General features: G+C 36.2%; 1 protein-coding gene across 1 annotated transcript in view; it reads left to right on the top strand.

Annotated features, from left to right (window-relative positions):
- trim110 (tripartite motif containing 110) overlaps positions 1 to 18,564 on the top strand; it is a 41,339-nt gene extending 22,775 nt beyond the window's left edge. The window contains exons 5-9 of the mRNA XM_061890447.1: positions 1,137 to 1,370; positions 3,139 to 3,161; positions 10,117 to 10,262; positions 10,329 to 10,600; positions 16,613 to 18,564. Coding sequence (XP_061746431.1) covers positions 1,137 to 1,370; positions 3,139 to 3,161; positions 10,117 to 10,262; positions 10,329 to 10,600; positions 16,613 to 16,882 — 945 coding nt within the window. The 3' untranslated portion in view covers positions 16,883 to 18,564. The remainder of the gene's footprint in view (positions 1 to 1,136; positions 1,371 to 3,138; positions 3,162 to 10,116; positions 10,263 to 10,328; positions 10,601 to 16,612) is intronic.
- The last annotated feature ends 1,597 nt before the right edge of the window (positions 18,565 to 20,161 follow it).

Raw genomic sequence — 20,161 nt, forward strand, 5'->3', positions numbered from 1 at the left:
GCACGACAAAAACTGATCTATATAACTCAGTCCGATAACATGTACCGTTAACTGTCAGGTTCAAACACTCATGACATCTATTAAACAAGACAAAAGGCAAAGAATCAAACAGAGACAGAATTAAATTTGGACTCAGATCTGAGGAGAGACATGGCCACTGTACTCTCTGTACAGTCCTTCAACACGCTCTGCCCCGAGATCGTACTCATCCTTCTTTATTTGAATTTCCCCCGCCCCTCCTTTCCAAAGCTGCTTCCTCAGGGAAGTGGGTCGTAAACAGCCTTGCCTTCGGTTCCCGAACAGTTCAAAAAGAGTTCAAAGAGAATCCCATAAAATAGTTCAAAGAAAGAGTTCGTAAAAAATACTTCAAAAAGAGTTCCTGTGGGAGTTGGGCAGATCTTGCCATCTGTCCGCTTTGTAGTCCGAGTGGAGTTTTACGAGCATTCTTCTTGGAAGGTTTCAGCCTTTTGTCTTCTTGTCCGGAACACAATGTAGTACAAAGTTTTTTTGTGATATTTTAGAAACAATTATTCCAACATTAACGTTGCTAATACCGATACTGATACCGTATTAGAGATTTGATTCGCTATAGAACTGGATTAACCCCTCGGACAGGTTCCAATATAGACGGGTCCGACCCCCCCCCATCAAATCTCTCAGGAAGATCAGAGCATGTGGAAGGAAGGTTATGGCCATTATGATTTTACACCACAAGGGGGCGATCTTGGTGTTGAAAAGTAACGTTAGCACGCTAACAGTTAGAATGTGACCAGAACCAAGTTTTATGACTACAGTTAGCATGTACCTTGTTACCGTAAATTCCGGACTGTAAGCCGCTCCTTTTTTCCTGCGCTTGGTACACTGCGGCTTATAAAACGGTGCGGCTAGTTTACGGGTTTTTCTTCGCTGGCGGCCATAACGTAAGTAGTTTTCGCTAAACACATTTGAATTCAAATCAAAAAAGGTGTGTTTTTGTTTGTGCGATGGCGCCATCTTTTGGACGATGTTTTTAATGAATACTTAGGCTTACTATGCTACCGTATTTTAGTGTTTGTGGTTATGGTGGTCCTTGGAGAGCCAAGAAGACTAGGTGGAAGACGTTTGAGATACCACCGATTTATAGAATTTTCCCTTAGGATTCTCTGACGGAGGAAAACGCCCAAGTGGAGCGGCTGGGCTCGGACCTGCAGGTCCAGGTGGAGAAACTGGTTACGGCTCTCATGGAGATAACCAAGAAGGACAGGCAGCAGGTCATTGAGCGCGTGCACGAGGACTGTTCCAAACTGAGGGAGGACCTGAGCCAGACCACGGGCATCCGGCGCTACTTGGCGGCGCTGTTGGCGGAGAGCGACCCCTTCCTGCTTATATGGGTAAGACCATGGCGCTCGGGATTGGAATGGTTCTTTCGCAGTGATTCTCAAACTTGTAGTACGTGGGTTCCATCTAGTGGTAAGCCAGAGAATCGATTAATTAAATATTCCTACATGGTGTTACTGTTTTAAACTGTGTAATGTTACAGTAGCCAAAAAATATCAATTACACCTGCCTTGTTTTTGATGAATATTTAGGCCTACTATGCTACTGTATTTCAGTATAGACCAGGGGTGTCAAACTCATTTTCATTGAGGGCCAAATTGCAGAGGGTTGTTTATAAGAATGAGTTCAAACACTGATTACATCTATTAAACAAGACAAGAAGCAAGGAATTCAACAGAGACAAATTTAAACTTGGCTCAATTTATGAGAGACGTCTGCACTGTACTCTTTGTACAGTCTCACCACGCTTTGAAGAAAGGTGGTACGCCTCTTCTTTTATTTGGACTTTCCCTGATTACAAGCCAACAGCTGTTTCTAAAGTAAGGGAGTCGTTTGGCCACAAAACAGTTCAAAGAAGAGGTCCCTGGAGGGGAGTCAGGTCTTGCTTCCTCTCCGCTTTGTAGTTCTCGGGTTAAGGCAATATCTTTCTGTGGATTACAATACATCAAAGAAACATAACACCTTCATGTTGCTTCCCATCCTACACAGTGGAGTTTTACAAGCCGCCTTCTTGGTAGGATCACAACACAAAGTTCTGTGATACCTTAGATACAATTATTCTAACACATATATATACATACATACCGTATTTTTCGGACTATAAGTTGCAGTCTTCTCCACAGTCCAGCGAGGGGTGAGACCCGGGATAACCCAAAAAAAAAAAAAAAAAGTTAAAAAAAATTTTTTTTTTAAAATAGTTTGGCCAAGTCTCAAACTACAAAAAAAATAAAAAACGCGACTTATAGTCTGAAAAATACGGTAGTCACAATGTTTTTTTGTACATAAGCTGCAAAAAAGAATTTCATATTTTATTTTAAAAACTGGCAGCTCAGTCACCAGAGTTTTACAGTAAAAAAAAGTGTTTTTTTTTACAGTATATAAAAAATTGAATAAATAGTATGGAATGGAGAAACAACACCACTGTATTTAGGGGGAAAATTAAAGCAACGGAGCTGTCAGTTTGTTTGTTTTTTACCATTAAATATTGTTGTTTTAATGTTTTTAAATCTGTTTTTTGTAATGTTTTAGCGTTGTACTGTATATGAGAAAAAAGCATTACCAAATCTGATTTTACGGTAAAGAAACTCAGGAATTTAACCGTAAAATCTATATTCAATTTTACAGTCTACAATTTGATTAATAATTTTTTTGAAATCATAAGTCAAGCAGATATTTAAGTACAGTATTTATCTTTATTTTAACAAAAATATTTTTTGGAATACATAATATAATATTTTGATTTTGATCATATTGAATTTTAAAAGATATGCAATTGTATGCAGTACATGATTTTACTGTCAAAAGGGAAATAACAAATATATTTAGTAAAAAAAGATTAAGCATTTTATTAAGGCATATTATTTCCAGGCTAAAATAAAATAATGTGGCGGGCCAGATTTGGCCCCCCGGCCTTGAGTTTGACACCTGCGATGTAGCCCATTTTGGTGGTGCTTGGAGTGTGCCAAGTTATTTCTGAGGTGGTACTAAAAAAAGTTTGAGAACCACTGTACTATTGTACTAACTCTAAATACTACTCCTAGTGTTGGCATTGGTGTATTTTGAGAGTTGTACTAATGAAATACATGAATGTACTTTTCTCAGGCCTTTCAGTCTGATGACACAAAGTAAGTCAACAGTACGACAAATGACTGATGCTTGTACAAAGTGTGTGTGTGTGTGTGTGTGTTCTGACTTAATGAGGACATCCCTCCGACAGTATGGGGACCGAAAAACAGTTCCACTGAAGGAAAACCTTTTTAAATGATTCTGAGGATCATGTCATAATTAATTTAAACTTTTTTTTTTAAATAGTCCTCAGTAGTCACGTGAAAATTTGTGTGAATAATGCAAAATTATTTAAATTTGGTCCCCATGAACCATATTAACTCTTTTTCCCCAGGGATCCCAGTAAGAATGATCAGCATATTACTTCATCAATCCAGAGATTTAAAGATGTGTATGAGCTAACTGGGCAATGGCCATTTTACAAAAAAAATGTTATGCCTCCACAACCTGTAAAAAGGGTGGTCCCTACAAGTCATGAACAAAAACTTGGTCCCCATTCCGAATGATATTCTGTGTGTGTGTGTGTGTGTGTGTGTGTGTGTGTGTGCGTGTGTGTGTGTGTGTGTGTGTGTGTGTGTGTGTGTGTGTGTGTGTGTGTGTGTGTTCTGACTTAATGAGGACATCGCTCTGTTTACACAGTCACCTTTAGGGGACTTCCGACAGTATGGGGACCGAAAAACAGTTCCACTGAAGGAAAACCTTTTTAAAAGATTTTGAGGATCATGTCATATTTAATTTAAACTTTTTTTTTTTAAATGGTCATCAGTAGTCACAGTGAAAATTTGTGTGAATTATGCAAAATTATTTAAATTTGGTCCCCATGAACCATATTAACTAATTTTCCCAGGGTCCCCTGTAAGAGTGATCAGCACATTACTTCATCTAATCAAGTGGTCAAACAAAATTGTCTTTCTTGGATTTCTTTAATAAACGTGAACATTTTAAAAGGCAAAGTATGTAAGGAAGAAAACATATTTCCATTTCTACCCACTGAGACTATAAATAATATAATTTGTCTACAAAATTGTTATAAGTGCACCTCTGCGAATTTTTTTTTATCTCAGTTAAAATCTAAGACATATATCAACTTACAACAAGTAATAACTTTATTAAGACTACAGTGCATCAATTTGCCTGATATTACATTTAATTTTTTTTTTTAAATAAATCCTTAATTACATTTTGGAAATTTTCTAATGAAGTGGTCAAACTAAATTGTTTTTCTCAGATTTCTTTGAAAAGCTCGAGCATTCAAAAAGGCAAAGTATGTAAGGAAGAACACATTTCGCCCCTTTAACCTACTGCAACTATAAATAATATAACTTGTTTATAAAATTGTTATAACTACACCTCTACATAACATTTGATCTCGGTTAGCATTTAAGACATATATCAACTTACAAAAATAATAACTTTATAAAGATTACAGTGCATCATTTTGCCTGAAAAAAAAGCTTATTTAAATTATTTTATTGGAAATTTTCTAATCAAGTGGTCAAACAAAATTGTCTTTCTTACATTTCTTTGAAAAACGTGAACATTTCAAAAGGCAAAGTATGTAAGGAAGAAAACATTTTCCTTTCTACCCACTGCAACTATAAATAATATAATTTGTCTATAAAATTGTTATAAGTACACCTCTGCAAAATTTTTTTTTATCTCAGTTAAAATTAGAGACATAGATCAACTTACAACAAGTAATAACTTTATTAAGATTACAGTGCATCAATTTGCCTGATATTAAATTTAATTTTTTTTTTTAATAAATCCTTAATTAAATTTTGGAAATTTTCTAATGAAGTGGTCAAACAAAATTGTCTTTCTTAGATTTCTTTGAAAAGCTCGAGCATTTAAAAAGGCAAAGTATGTAAGGAAGACAACATTTTGCCCCTTTAACCTACTGCAACTATAAATAAAATAACTTGTCTATAAAATTGTTATAAGTACACCTCTACATAATATTTGATCTCGGTTAGCATTTAAGACATTTTTCAACTTACAAAAATAATAATTTTATTAAGATTACAGTGCATCATTTTGCCTGAAAAAAAAGCTTATTTAAACTATTTTATTGGAAATTTTCTAATCAAGAGGTCAAACAAAATTGTCTTTCTTAGATTTCTTTGAAAAACATTTTAAAAGGCAAGGTATATAAGGAAGAAAACATTTCGCCCCTTTTCCCCACTGCGACTCTAAATAATATAATTTGTCTATAAAATTGATAGAAGTACACCTATGCATAATATTTTATCTCAGTTAACATTTAAGGCGCGGATCAACTTACAACAAACAATAACTTTATTAAGATTACAGTGCATCAATTTGCTTAAAATTAAATTTGAAAAAAATCCTTATTTAAACTATGGTATTGGAAATTTTCAAATCAAGTGGTCAAACAAAATTGTCTTTCTTAGACTTTTTTGAAAAGCTCGAGCATTTAAAAAGGCAAAGTATGTAAGGAAGAAAACATTTTGCCCCTTCCCCCCACTGTGACTATTAATAGTATAATTCGTCAATAAAATTGTTACAAGTACACCTTGTGTTGTTTCTCCATTCCATACTATTTATTCCATTTTTTATATACTGTAAAAAAAAACACTTTTTTTTACTGTAAAACTCTGGTGACTGAGCTGCCAGTTTTTAAAATAAAATATGAAATTCTTTTTTGCAGCAGTGAAAATTTGTGTGAATTATGCAAAATTATTTAAATTTGGTCCCCATGAACCATATTAACTAATTTTCCCAGGGTCCCCTGTAAGAGTGATCAGCACATTACTTCATCAATCCAGAGATTTTAAAATGTGTATGAGCTAACTGGGCAGAGGCCATTTTACCAATTTTTTTTCATGCCTCCACAACCTGTAGAAAGGGTGGTCCCCACAAGTCCTGATCAACAACTTGGTCCCCATTCCGTGTGATAACTTGTGTGTGTGTGTGTGTGTGTGTGTGTGTGTGTGTGTGTGTTCGTTCGTTCTTGTATTTCAACCCTTTTTGAGACATCAACAAGGAAAAGTTCCGTCCATATGAGGACCGGTGAACAAGTTACGACATAAATCACGGTCCTAATACGGAAAACCATTGCATCCGATAAAGAATGTCTCATTTGCACCCCTGATAGTGAAATCTATCAAAATTAAGGTGGTCCAAAAAAAGGATGATTTTTCAAATTGACTGTGTCGGTTTTAAAAGTGCTCCCCCTCTGGTCAACATATGAAATAACAAGTGTGTGTAAGAAAGTGAAATGCGCCCCCTTTGGTCAAAATGTATTTAAAAAAGATTATACATATGTATATAGAGACATACTGCAATAACTTAAAAAACAATTACAAACAAAAAATTTAACAAAAATAAATAAATAACTAAAAGCAGTCTTTTTCTCACAATGTGTCGACTTGTTTCTTATAAAATTGGGAACAATTTCTTATATTGTTTCTATTATATCGCAATATTTTCTCGTAAAATTATTACTTTTTAACGTTTGTCATATAAAATTCTGACTTTTATCACTATATTGCCAATTGTTTTGTTGTTCTTGTAAAATAGTGACTTTTTGGTTAAGCATTCCTTTGTAAAATTGCGACTGTTATTGAGTAAAATTCCAACTTTTATCATAATATTGCACAAATGTTCAGTTTTTATTGTAAAATTTTGAGTTGCGTTGAGTAAAATTCTGACTTGTATTATAACACTGCCAAAATTCAAAGTTTTTCCTGTGAAATTGTGACCTTTTTCTTGTGAATTTTTTTACATATACTTTTTTATATTTGCATAGTTTGTATATCTTATTAATGTTGTAAACACAAATCTTTATATATCTAGAAAGGCAGGTCCTAAAGAGGTAGGCATTTTTCATGGGTCTCAAGAAGGCAAGAGATACAACAATATGTGTGTGTTTGTGTTCTTGTATTTCACTTCTTGAGACATCAACAAGGAAAAGTTCCGTCCATATGAGGACCGGTGAACAAGTTAGGACATAAATCACGGTCCTAATACGGAAAACCATTGCATCTAATAGAGAATGTCTCATTTGCACCCCTGATAGTGAAATCTATCAAAATTAAGGCGGTCCAAAAAAAGGGTGATTTTTCAAATTGACTGTGTCGGTTTTAAAAGTGCCCCCCCCCTGGTCAACATATGAAATAATAAGTGTGTGTAAGAAAGTGAAATGCGCCCCCTTTGGTCCATCCATCCATCCAAAATTATACATATGTGTATAGAGACATACTGCAATAACTTAAAAATCAATTACAAACAAAAAATTCAACAAAAATAAATAAATAACTAAAAGCAGTCTTTTTCTCACAATGTGTCGACTTGTTTCTTATAAAATTGGGAACCATTTCTCATATTGTTTCTGTAATATCGCAATATTTTCTCGTAAAATTATTACTTTTTAATGCAAAGTGGTGACGTTTGTTATATAAAATTCAGACTTTTATCACAATATTGCCAATTGTTTTGTTGTTCTTGTAAAATAGTGACTTTTTGGTTAAGCTTTCCTTGTTAAATTGCGACTGTTATTGAGTAAAATTCCAACTTTTATCATAATATTGCACAAATGACTTATTTCTTATAAAATTGGGAACAATTTCTCAAATTGTTTCTGTAATATCGCAATATTTTCTCGTAAAATTATTACAAAGCCAGTTTCCATATGAGTTGGGAAATTGTGTTAGATGTAAATATAAACAGAATAGAATGATTTGCAAATCCTTTTAAACTCATTTTCAGTTGAATGTACTACAAAGACAACATATTTGATGTTCAAACTCATAAACTTCTTTTTTTTTGCAAATAATAATTAACTTAGAATCTAATGGGTACAACACGTGCCAAAGTAGTTGGGAAAGGGCATGTTCACCACTGTGTTACATCACCTTTTCTTTTAACAACACTTAATAAACGTTTGGGAACTGAGGAAACTAATCGTTGAAGCTTTGAAAGTGGAATTCTTTACCATTCTTGTTTTATGTAGAGCTTTAGTCCTTCAACAGTCCGGGGTCTCCGCTGTCGTATTTTACGCTTCATAATGTGCCACACATTTTCCATGGGAGACAGGTCTGGACTGCAGGCGGGCCAGGAAAGTATCCGCACTCTTTTACTACAAAGCCACGCTGTTGTAACACGTGGCTCAGCATTGTCTTGCTGAAATAAGCAGGGGCGTCCATAATAATGTTGCTCGGATGACAACATATGTTGCTCCAAAAACTGTATGGACCTTTCAGCATTAATGGTGCCTTCAGAAATGTGTAAGTTACCCATGCCTTGGGCACTAATACACCCCCATACCATCGCAGATGCTGACTTTTGAACTTTTCGCCTATAACAATCCGAATGGTTATTTCCCTCTTTGTTCTGGAGTACACCACGTCCTCTGTTTCCAAATATAATTTGAAATGTGGACTCGCCAGACCACAAACACTTTTCCACTTTGCATCAGTCCATCTTAGATGAGCTTCGGCCCAGCGAAGCCGGCGGCGTTTCAGGGTGTTGTTGATAAATGGGTTTGGCTTTGCATAGTAGATTTATAACTTGCACTTACAGATGTAGCGACCAATTATAGTTACTGACAGTGGTTTTATGAAGTGTTCCTGAGCCCATTGTTAAGTTCCAGATGGCTCGAAGTCTAGGGATCATAGGGGAACGCAACATAAAAGTGTATAAATCAAAAGAGTTGTACATTAAAGACACTGAAGCCAAGAATTGAAAACAAAAACTAGTGTACTGAAAAGTGACCAGGTGGTGGGGCGGGTACAACAAGGACACAACGCTAGCCTAGCTTGGGACTACTGGTGCTGTCAAAGAAATGAAGAAAACATACCAAAATACACCTCTAGAAAAGAAAGTTAACCTGACTAACTAAAGCTTTTTAATTAGCATAAACCAAAAACCTACCTAACTACTCTAACCAAAGAGGGGGTCCAAAACATATAAGGGTGACAGCTACCACTAAGCCTGGTTTCTCTATACACAAACATTTATCCTACGTGTGTAGTTTATAGAGGCCTCTGTCTAACCTTTCCCAAGACTAGGCTGCAGATACTCACAAAGGTTGAAAGGTCCAAAAAAAACTGAAGAGAAAAAAAGTGTCGCCAAAGACAAAGGAGGGCCTCTCAGAACTCCAGACATCATGTCAGAAAAAGAATTCCCCTGGCCAGTGGTGAGCAGGTGATTTAAAGCAGCGCAGGAGGATGAATGGTGGACCGGGATTGGCTGGTTGATCAACAGGTGAAATGAGGAACAGCTGGGAACAGAAACCGGTTGATTGGCAGCAGAGGTCGTGGTTGAGTGTGACCTGTTCGAACGAAAGAAGAAGAAACACAAACAACAAACCACCACTACGTGGAACGTAACACCCATGTGGTGATATCCTTTATACACTGATGTCGGTTTTTAATGCAGCACCGCCTGAGGGATCAAAGGTCCGTAATATCATCGCTTACGTGCAGTGATTTCTCCAGTTTCTCTGAACCTTTTGATGATTTTACGGACCGTAGACGGTAAAATCCCTAAGTTCCTTGCAATAGCTCGTTGAGAAAAATGTTGTTCTAAAACTCTTCGACAATTTGCTTACAAATTGGTGACCCTCGCCCCATCCTTGTTTGTGAATTACTTAGCATTTCATGGAAGCTGCTTTTATACCCAATCATGGCACCCACCTGTTCCCAATTAGCCCGCACACCTGTGGGAAGTTCCAAATAAGTGTTTGATGAGCATTCCTCAACTTTATCAGTATTTATTGCCACCTTTCCCAACTTCTTTGTCACGTGTTGCTGGCATCAAATTCTAAAAGTAATGATTATTTGCACACAAAAAAAAATATTTATCAGTTTGAACCTCAAATATGTTGTCTTTGTAGCATATTCAACTGAATATGGGTTGAAAATGATTTCCAAATCATTGTATTCCGTTTATATTTACATCTAACACAATTTCCCAACTCATATAGAAACAGGGTTTGTACTTTACAGATACCAAAAGCATGATTTGTGACTTTGTGTTTTTCTCTTGTAGGCTAGTACCGGACCTAAACAGTCCACTTTTCACCCCAGAACCGGTCAGTTTGGACAGAAAGCACATTTTGGAGGAGATGGAGGGCAAATATGGAGAGTTCATCAGCGCCACACTCCGCTGCCTGAGCGAACTGAAGAGGGAGCTGTGTGAGTCGTCCCTCAAAACACTTTGCAATAACCAAAATGGTCATTTGGTTCTCTCTTCGACTCCAGTGACCAGTCCTCTGACTCTGGACGCCGACACCGCACATCCTCTTCTGAGCGTCTCGGACGACTTGCAGTTAGTCAGCAGGCTTCCGAGTCGCCGGCCCCACGCGGACCACCCGGAACGCTTCGAGCACTGGCCGCAGGTCCTCACCGTCCAGAGCTTCTCTGCCGGCACTCACTACTGGGAGATGGAGGCTGAGGGATTCTGGGACATCGCCGTCTGCTATAAGAGTATCGGGCGGAAGGGGAAGGAGGGCAACGCCTTCGGCAACAACACGGTATGTGCTCGGGTTGTACGGTATACCGGAATCCAAAACGGTACTATACCGCCTCTAAAAAAAATACCCGTTCCCCCCAACGCGTCATGACATTGCTGGTTTTACGAGCATGTTCGGCAGCGCTCAATCACAGAGTACTTACAAGCAGACACAGTGTAAGGGAGAGAGGATGCATTTTGGCCTGAAAAATAACATTAAAGATGACGCAAAAACACTGAAACGCAGCTTTTAAGACATGGCTAGCTAGCTAGCGGCTAACGTCCATCTGCAGCCTCTATGGCGACGAACAAAGTGAGTTTCTTACAAGTACTATTATCACTGGAGGATGAGGAATAGCTAAACATGCTTCACTACACAGCATAGCTCACCAGCGTCACAATGTAAACAAACGCCATGGGTGGATCTACACCTGACATCCACTGTAATGATACCAAGTACAAGAGCGTATATGGTCGATACTAGTATGACTACATCGATAATTTAATCCCCACTTAATCTTTTTTCGTTTTTTATTTATATATATTATCTTTATAAATTAAGGAAACACGACCCTGGACTTTAAATATGACGAATGTAATATCCTGTAACGACTTGGTATCGGATCGATACCCAAATTTGTGGTATCATCCAAAACTAATGTAAAGTATCAAACAACAGAAGAATAAGTGATTATTACATTTTAACAGAAGTATAGATAGAACATGTTAAAAGAGAAAATAATCAGATAGTAACAGTGAATGAACAAATAGATTAATAACTCATTTTCTACTGCTTGTCCCTTTATAATGTAGACGAAATAATAGGTGGATAAATGACAGAATATGTTACTGCATATGTCAGCAGACTAAATTAGGAGCCTTTGTTTGTTTACTTTTTACTAAAAGACAAGTTGTTTCATATGTTCAATATTTTATTTAAGGACATTAAATTTTTTGGGGTAAAATAAAAGCAATACTGATATTTTTTGTGGTTCCCTTTATTTAACAAACTATTAAAAAGTATCGAAATACAGGTGGAGTGTATAAATAATAACTCATTTTTGTTTCTATTGTGCACTCCTTACATACTTTGCCTGGAATCTAAGACAGACAATTTTGATTGGAAAAATTCCAATAAAATAGTTTTTTAAGTACCAGCGCCCACAGCGACCCCAAAGGGAATAAGCGGTAGAAATGGATGGATGGATAGTTTAAATAAGGATTTATTTTTTTTCAGGCAAATTGATGCACTGTAATCTTAATAAAGTTATTATTTGTTGTAAATTGCTCTATGTCTTAAATGTTAACTGACATAAAATATTTTGCAGGGGTGTACTTATAACAATTTTATAGACAAAAGAGGCTATTTGTAGTCGCAGTCAGGAGAAGGGGCAAAATGTTTTCTTCCTTACATACTTTCTCCTTTTGAAATGCTCACGTTTTTCAAAAATATCTAAGAAAGACAATTTTGTTTGACCACTTGATTGGAAAATTTCCAATAGAGTAGTTTAAATAAGGATTTATTTTTAATTTAATTTCAGGCAAAATGATGCACTGTAATCTTAATAAAGTCATTATTTGTTGTAAATTGATCTATGTCTTAGATATTAACTGAGATAAAATGTTTTTCAGAGGTGTACTTATAACAACTTTATAGACAAATTATACTATTTATTGTCACAGTGGGGAAAAGGGGCAAAATGTTTTTTTCCTTACATACTTTGCCTTTTGAAATGCTCGAGCTTCTCAAAGAATTCAAAGAGACAATTTTGTTTGACCACTTGATTATAAAATTTCCCCAAAAATAGTTTAAATAAGGATTTATTTAAAAAAATGTTTTAATGTAATATCAGGTAAATTGATGCACTGTAATCTTAATAAAGTCATTATTTGTTGTAAGTTGATCTATGTCTTAAATGTTAACTGAGATAAAAATGTTTTGCGGAGGTGTACTTGTAACAATTTTATTGACGAATTATACTATTAATAGTCACAGTGGGGGGAAGGGGCAAAATGTTTTCTTCCTTACATACTTTGCCTTTTTAAATGCTCGAGCTTTTCAAAAAAGTCTAAGAAAGACAATTTTGTTTGACCACTTGATTTGAAAATTTCCAATACCATAGTTTAAATAAGGATTTTTTTCAAATTTAATTTTAAGCAAATTGATGCACTGTAATCTTAATAAAGTTATTGTTTGTTGTAAGTTGATCCGCGCCTTAAATGTTAACTGAGATAAAATATTATGCATAGGTGTACTTCTAACAATTTTATAGACAAATTATATTATTTAGAGTCGCAGTGGGGAGAAGGGGCGAAATGTTTTCTTCCTTATATACTTTGCCTTTTAAAATGTTTTTCAAAGAAATCTAAGAAAGACAATTTTGTTTGACCTCTTGATTAGAAAATTTCCAATAAAATAGTTTAAATAAGCTTTTTTTTCAGGCAAAATGATGCACTGTAATCTTAATAAAATTATTATTTTTGTAAGTTGAAATATGTCTTAAATGCTAACCGAGATCAAATATTATGTAGAGGTGTACTTATAACAATTTTATAGACAAGTTATTTTATTTATAGTTGCAGTAGGTTAAAGGGGCAAAATGTTGTCTTCCTTACATACTTTGCCTTTTTAAATGCTCGAGCTTTTCAAAGAAATCTAAGAAAGACAATTTTGTTTGACCACTTCATAAGAAAATTTCCAAAATTTAATTAAGGATTTATTTAAAAAAAAATTTAAATTTAATATCAGGCAAATTGATGCACTGTAATCTTAATAAAGTTATTACTTGTTGTAAGTTGATCTATGTCTCTAATTTTAACTGAGATAAAAAAAAATTTTTGCAGAGGTGTACTTATAACAATTTTATAGACAAATTATATTATTTATAGTCGCAGTGGGTAGAAAGGAAAATGTTTTCTTCCTTGCATACTTTGCCTTTTGAAATGTTCACGTTTTTCAAAGAAATGTAAGAAAGACAATTTTGTTTGACCACTTGATTAGAAAATTTCCAATAAAATAATTTAAATAAGCTTTTTTTTCAGGCAAAATAATGCACTGTAATCTTTATAAAGTTATTATTTTTGTAAGTTGATATATGTCTTAAATGCTAACCGAGATCAAATGTTATGTAGAGGTGTAGTTATAACAATTTTATAAACAAGTTATATTATTTATAGTTGCAGTAGGTTAAAGGGGCGAAATGTTTTTTTCCTTACATACTTTGCCTTTTTGAATGCTCGAGCTTTTCAAAGAAATCTAAGAAAAACAATTTAGTTTGACCACTTCATTAGAAAATTTCCAAAATGTAATTAAGGATTTATTTAAAAAAAAAAATTAAATGTAATATCAGGCAAATTGATGCACTGTAGTCTTAATAAAGTTATTACTTGTTGTAAGTTGATATATGTCTTAAATTTTAACTGAGATAAAAAAAAATTCGCAGAGGTGTACTTATAACAATTTTGTAGACAAATTATATTATTTATAGTCTCAGTGGGTAGAAATGGAAATATGTTTTCTTCCTTACATACTTTGCCTTTTGAAATGTTCACGTTTTTCAAAGAAATGTAAGAAAGACAATTTTGTTTGACCACTTGATTAGAAAATTTCCAATAAAATAATTTAAATAAGCTTTTTTTTCAGGCAAAATAATGCACTGTAATCTTAATAAAGTTATTACTTGTTGTAAGTTGATCTATGTCTCTAATTTTAACTGAGATAAAAAAAATTTTTTGCAGAGGTGTACTTATAACAATTTTATAGACAAATTATATTATTTATAGTCGCAGTGGGTAGAAAGGAAAATGTTTTCTTCCTTGCATACTTTGCCTTTTGAAATGTTCACGTTTTTCAAAGAAATGTAAGAAAGACAATTTTGTTTGACCACTTGATTAGAAAATTTCCAATAAAATAATTTAAATAAGCTTTTTTTTCAGGCAAAATAATGCACTGTAATCTTTATAAAGTTATTATTTTTGTAAGTTGATATATGTCTTAAATGCTAACCGAGATCAAATGTTATGTAGAGGTGTAGTTATAACAATTTTATAAACAAGTTATATTATTTATAGTTGCAGTAGGTTAAAGGGGCGAAATGTTTTCTTCCTTACATACTTTGCCTTTTTGAATGCTCGAGCTTTTCAAAGAAATCTAAGAAAAACAATTTAGTTTGACCACTTCATTAGAAAATTTCCAAAATGTAATTAAGGATTTATTTAAAAAAAAAAATTAAATGTAATATCAGGCAAATTGATGCACTGTAGTCTTAATAAAGTTATTACTTGTTGTAAGTTGATATATGTCTTAAATTTTAACTGAGATTAAAAAAAATTCGCAGAGGTGTACTTATAACAATTTTGTAGACAAATTATATTATTTATAGTCTCAGTGGGTAGAAATGGAAATATGTTTTCTTCCTTACATACTTTGCCTTTTAAAATGTTCACGTTTATTAAAGAAATCTAAGAAAGACAATTTTGTTTGACCACTTGATTAGAAAATTTCCAATAAAATAGTTTAAATAAGCTTTTTTTTCAGGCAAAATTATGCACTGTAATCTTAATAAAGTTATTATTTTTGTAAGTTGAAATATGTCTTAAATGCTAACCGAGATCAAATGTTATGTAGAGGTGTACTTATAACAATTTTATAGACAAGTTATATTATTTATAGTTGCAGTAGGTTAAAGGGGCAAAATGCTTTCTTCCTTACATACTTTGCCTTTTTAAATGCTCGAGCTTTTCAAAGAAATCTAAGAAAGGAAATGTTGTTTGACCACTTGATTAGAAAATTTCCAAAATTTAACTAAGGATTTATTTAAAAAAAATTAAATGTAATATCAGGCAAATTGATGCACTGTAATCTTAATAAAGTTATTACTTGTTGTAAGTTGATCTCTGTCTTAAATTTTAACTGAGATAAAAAATTTTTTTTTGCAGAGGTGTACTTATAACAATTTTATAGACAAATTATATTATTTATAGTCGCAGTGGGTAGAACGGGAAATATGTTTTCTTCCTTACATACTTTGCCTTTTGAAATGCTCACATTTTTCAAAGAAATCTAAGAAAGACAATTTTGTTTGACCACTTGATTAGAAAATTTCCAATAAAATAGTTTGGGGATAGGTTGATTGGCAACACTAAATTGGCCCTAGTGTGTGAATGTGAGTGTGAATGTTGTCTGTCTATCTGTGTTGGCCCTGCGATGAGGTGGCGACTTGTCCAGGGTGTACCCCGCCTTCCGCCCGATTGTAGCTGAGATAGGCGCCAACGCCCCCCGCGACCCCGAAAGGGAATAAGCGGTAGTAAATGGATGGATGGATAGTTTAAATAAGCTTTTTTTTTTTTCAGGCAAAATGATGCACTGTAATCTTAATAAAGGTATTATTATTGTAAGTTGATATATGTCTTAAATGCTAACCGAGATCAAATGTTATGTAGAGGTGTACTTATAACAATTTTATAGACAAGTTATATTATTTATAGTTGCAGTAGGTTAAAGGGGTAAATGTTTTCTTCCTTACATACTTTGCCTTTTTAAATGCTCGAGCTTTTCAAAGAAATCTAAGAAAGACAATTTTGTTTGACCACTTCATAGAAAATTTCCAAAATTTAAATAAGGATTTATTTCAATTTTTTTTTTGATGCACTGTAATCTTAATAAAGTTATTACTTGTTGTAAGTAGATCTACGTCTTATATTTTAACTGAGATAAGAAACATTTTGCAGAGGTGTACTTATAACAATTTTATAGACAAATTATATTATGTTTTCTTCCTTACATACTTTGCCTTTTGAAATGCTCACGTTTTTCAAAGAAATCTAAGAAAGATCATTTTGTTTGACCACTTCATTAAAAAAATTCCAACACAATAGTTTAAATAAGGTAACAGGCCATAGCAAAGGAGCTTGAGTGGTCAGAATTTTTTGTGATTAATCACATGCATTAACTTTGACAGTCCTAAAGTGACGTGTGTATCGACCAATCGGGTCTCAGCGCCGAGTCTTGAAACATTTTGTTTATGATCTCCAGGTCTCATGGAGTCTCACCCAGCAACATGACAGGAAGCTGGCCGCTTGGCATGACCGGAAAAAAACCCGCCTGGCGTACAAAATGACCGGCAATCGCGTCGCCGTGGCTGTGGACTACAGTTCCGGCACCATCACCTTCTCCGAAGTGGGACCATCAAGCAACCTGACCCACGTTCACACTTTCTGGACCACCTTCACTCAGCCCGTGTCCTTGGGTTTTGGACTTTATAAGTCGGAGCTCAACAGCCGTATTTCGTTTATTAAGGTCTAAGGGGGACCGAGAGTACAATACGGAGGGATACGCTCGGACAATTTCGTGTGGAAACTCACGAAAATGTGATAGTTAGTGTCTCATCTTCCGTCTTAATTGGGTGACAGAAACCTCAAAACGTAGGATTCCGTGGAGAACATTTTAAAAGTAAAATGGAATATTTCAACATTGTTAAAAATAGCTCGAAACATTCTAAAATAGTACTAAAATTATGTAGTACCTGCTGTCTTTTTTATTCCAGAGGTGTGCAAACCTAAGGATCTTGCCGTAGGGATACAGCATGTACTTATATGACCCAATGCAAGCAACCTTCCCGAGTCATGGTGCAAAAAAAAAATATTGACATATATTTTGGTACCTGTACCAAAATATTGATATCGGGACAACCCTAGTATTTATAGTAGAACAGTGTTTCTTAACCATAGGGCAACAATGAGCTGCCAACAAATATTTGTTCTCAGGCAGCGGCGCTCAGTTGTAATACACTTTTCCACCACTTGTGGCAGTAATGACATCATCAAACAGACAGAAGAAGTCTGGAGTTCGCTTTATGGAGAAGTTTCTTAAGCACAAAAATGATGACTAAAGTGGAATATTACTTTAAAGTTATTGCCGATTTATTTAAGAAACATGTTCATTGTAGTTTTAAGTAATATAGAAATGTGTGTATGTATATACACATATATATATGTGTGTGTGTGTGTATGTATATATATATATATATATATATATATACTGCATATAGGTTTTTGCTTTCCAGCAAAATGTATTTTTCTGTGTCTGTGTCCCTCTCTCTCTCTCTCTCTCTCTCTGGCTCCCACTCCAACTCCAACCCCGTGTCTCGTACCGGTTGCTGCTAATAAAGGCGACAGGTGATTAGATTACAAAGCCCACCTGGGCCATCCACTCAACTGTCGCTGTCTTCGAGGCCGGTCCTTGCAGGCCATTCTAAAACCTTCATTCTAGCCAAATTTAGCCATTCCTTTACCACGTTCGATGTGTGTTTGGGGTCATTGTCCTGTTGGAACACCCAACTGCGCCCAAGACCCAACCTCCGGGGCTGATGATTTTAACTAGTCCTGAACAATTTGGAGGTTGCCCTCTAGTGGGTTCCTCGGACTACCAAACACTTCCACGAGAGCCCGGCTTTCAGGGTACAACACTGTTTCATTTTCATTAAATAGTGCCAGGTTTTTGCTTTCCAGCAAAATGTCTTTTTCTGTTACTGTCTCTCTCTCTCTCTGGCTCCCACTCCAACTCCAACCCCGTGTCTCGTCCCAGTTGCTGCTAATAAAGGCGACAGGTGATTAGATAACAAGGCCCACCTGGGCCATCCACTCACCTGTCACTGTTTTCGAGGCCGGTCCTTGCAGGCCATTCTAAAACCTTCATTCTAGCCTGATTTAGCCATTCCTTTACCAGTTTAGATGTGTGTTTGGGGGTAATTGTCCTGTTGGAACACCCAACTGCGCCCAAGACCCAACTTCCAAGCTGATGATTTTAGCTTGTCCTGAATAATTTGGAGGTTGCCCTATAGTCAGTTCCTCGGACCACAACACACTTCCACGAGAGCCCGGCTTTCAGGGTACAACACTGTTTCATTTTTATTAAATAGTGCCAGGTTTTTGCTTTCCAGCAAAATGTATTTTTCTGTTACTGTCTCTCTCTCTCTGGCTCCCACTCCAACTCCAACCCCGTGTCTCGTCCCGGTTGCTGCTATTAAAGGCAACAGGGGATTAGATATCAATCAATCATCAATCAATGTTTATTTATATAGCCCTAAATCACAAATGTCTCAAAGGACTGTACAAACCATTACGACTACAAGGTCCACCTGGGCCATCCGCTCACCTGTCACTGTCTTCGAGGCCGGTCCTTGCAGGCCATCCTAAAACCTTCATTCTAGCCTGATTTAGCCATTCCTTTTCCGCTTTTGACGTGTGTTTGGGGGTCATTTTCCTGTTGGAACACCCGACATGTGCCCAAGATCCAACCTCCGGGGCTGATGATTTTAACTTGTCATGAAGAATTTGGAGGTTGCCCTCTAGTGGGTTCCTCAGACTACCAAACACTTCCACGAGAGCCCGGCTTTCAGGGTACAACACTGTTTCATTTTCATTAAATAGTGCCAGGTTTTTGCTTTCCAGCAAAATGTCTTTTTCTGCAACTGTCTCTCTCTCTCTGGCTCCCACTTCAACTCCAACCCTGTGTCTCGTCCCGGTTGCTGCTATTAAAGGCAACAGGTGATTAGATAACAAGGCCCACCTGGGCCATCCACTCACCTGTCGCTGTCTTCGAGGCCGGTCCTTGCAGGCCATTCTAAAACCTTCATTCTAGTCTGATTTAGCCATTCCTTTACCACTTTTGACGTGTGTTTGGGGTCATTGTCCTGTTGGAACACCCAACTGCGCCCAAGACCCAACCTCCGGGGCTGATGATTTTAGCTTGTCCTGAAGAATTTGGAGGTTGCCCTCTAGTGGGTTCCTCAGACTACCAAACACTTCCACGAGAGCCCGGCTTTCAGGGTACAACATTGTTTCGTTTTCATTAAATAGTGCCAGGTTTTTGCTTTCCAGCAAAATGTATTTTTCTGTTACTGTCTCTCTCTCTCTGGCTCCCACTCCAACTCCAACCCCGTGTCTCGTCCCGGTTGCTGCTAATAAAGGCGACAGGTGATTAGATAACAAGGCCCACCTGGGCCATCCACTCACCTGTCACTGTCTTCGAGGCCGGTCCTTACAGGCCATTCTAAAACCTTCATTCTAGCCTGATTTAGCCATTCCTTTACCACTTTTGATGTGTGTTTGGGGGTCATTGTCCTGTTGGAACACCCAACTGCGCCCAAGATCCAACCTCCGGGCTGATAATTTTAGCTTATCCTGAAGAATTTGGAGGTTGCCCTCTAGTGGGTTCCTCGGACTACCAAACACTTCCACGAGAGCCCGACTTTCAGGGTACAACACTGTTTCATTTTCATTAAATAGTGCCAGGTTTTTGCTTTCCAGCAAAATGTTTTTTTCTGCAACTGTCTCTCTCTCTCTGGCTCCCACTTCAACTCCAACCCTGTGTCTCGTCCCGGCTGCTGCTAATAAAGGCGACAGGTGATTAGATAACAAGGCCCACCTGGGCCATCCGCTCACCTGTCGCTGTCTTCGAGGCCGGTCCTTGCAGGCCATTCTAAAACCTTCATTCTAGCCTGATTTAGCCATTCCTTTACCCCTTTTGACGTGTGTTTGGGGGTCATTGTCCTGTTGGAACACCCAACTGCGCCCAAGACAC

This window comes from Nerophis ophidion, linkage group LG28, assembly GCF_033978795.1.
Source record: "Nerophis ophidion isolate RoL-2023_Sa linkage group LG28, RoL_Noph_v1.0, whole genome shotgun sequence".
In the NCBI taxonomy this organism is placed as follows: domain Eukaryota; kingdom Metazoa; phylum Chordata; class Actinopteri; order Syngnathiformes; family Syngnathidae; genus Nerophis; species Nerophis ophidion.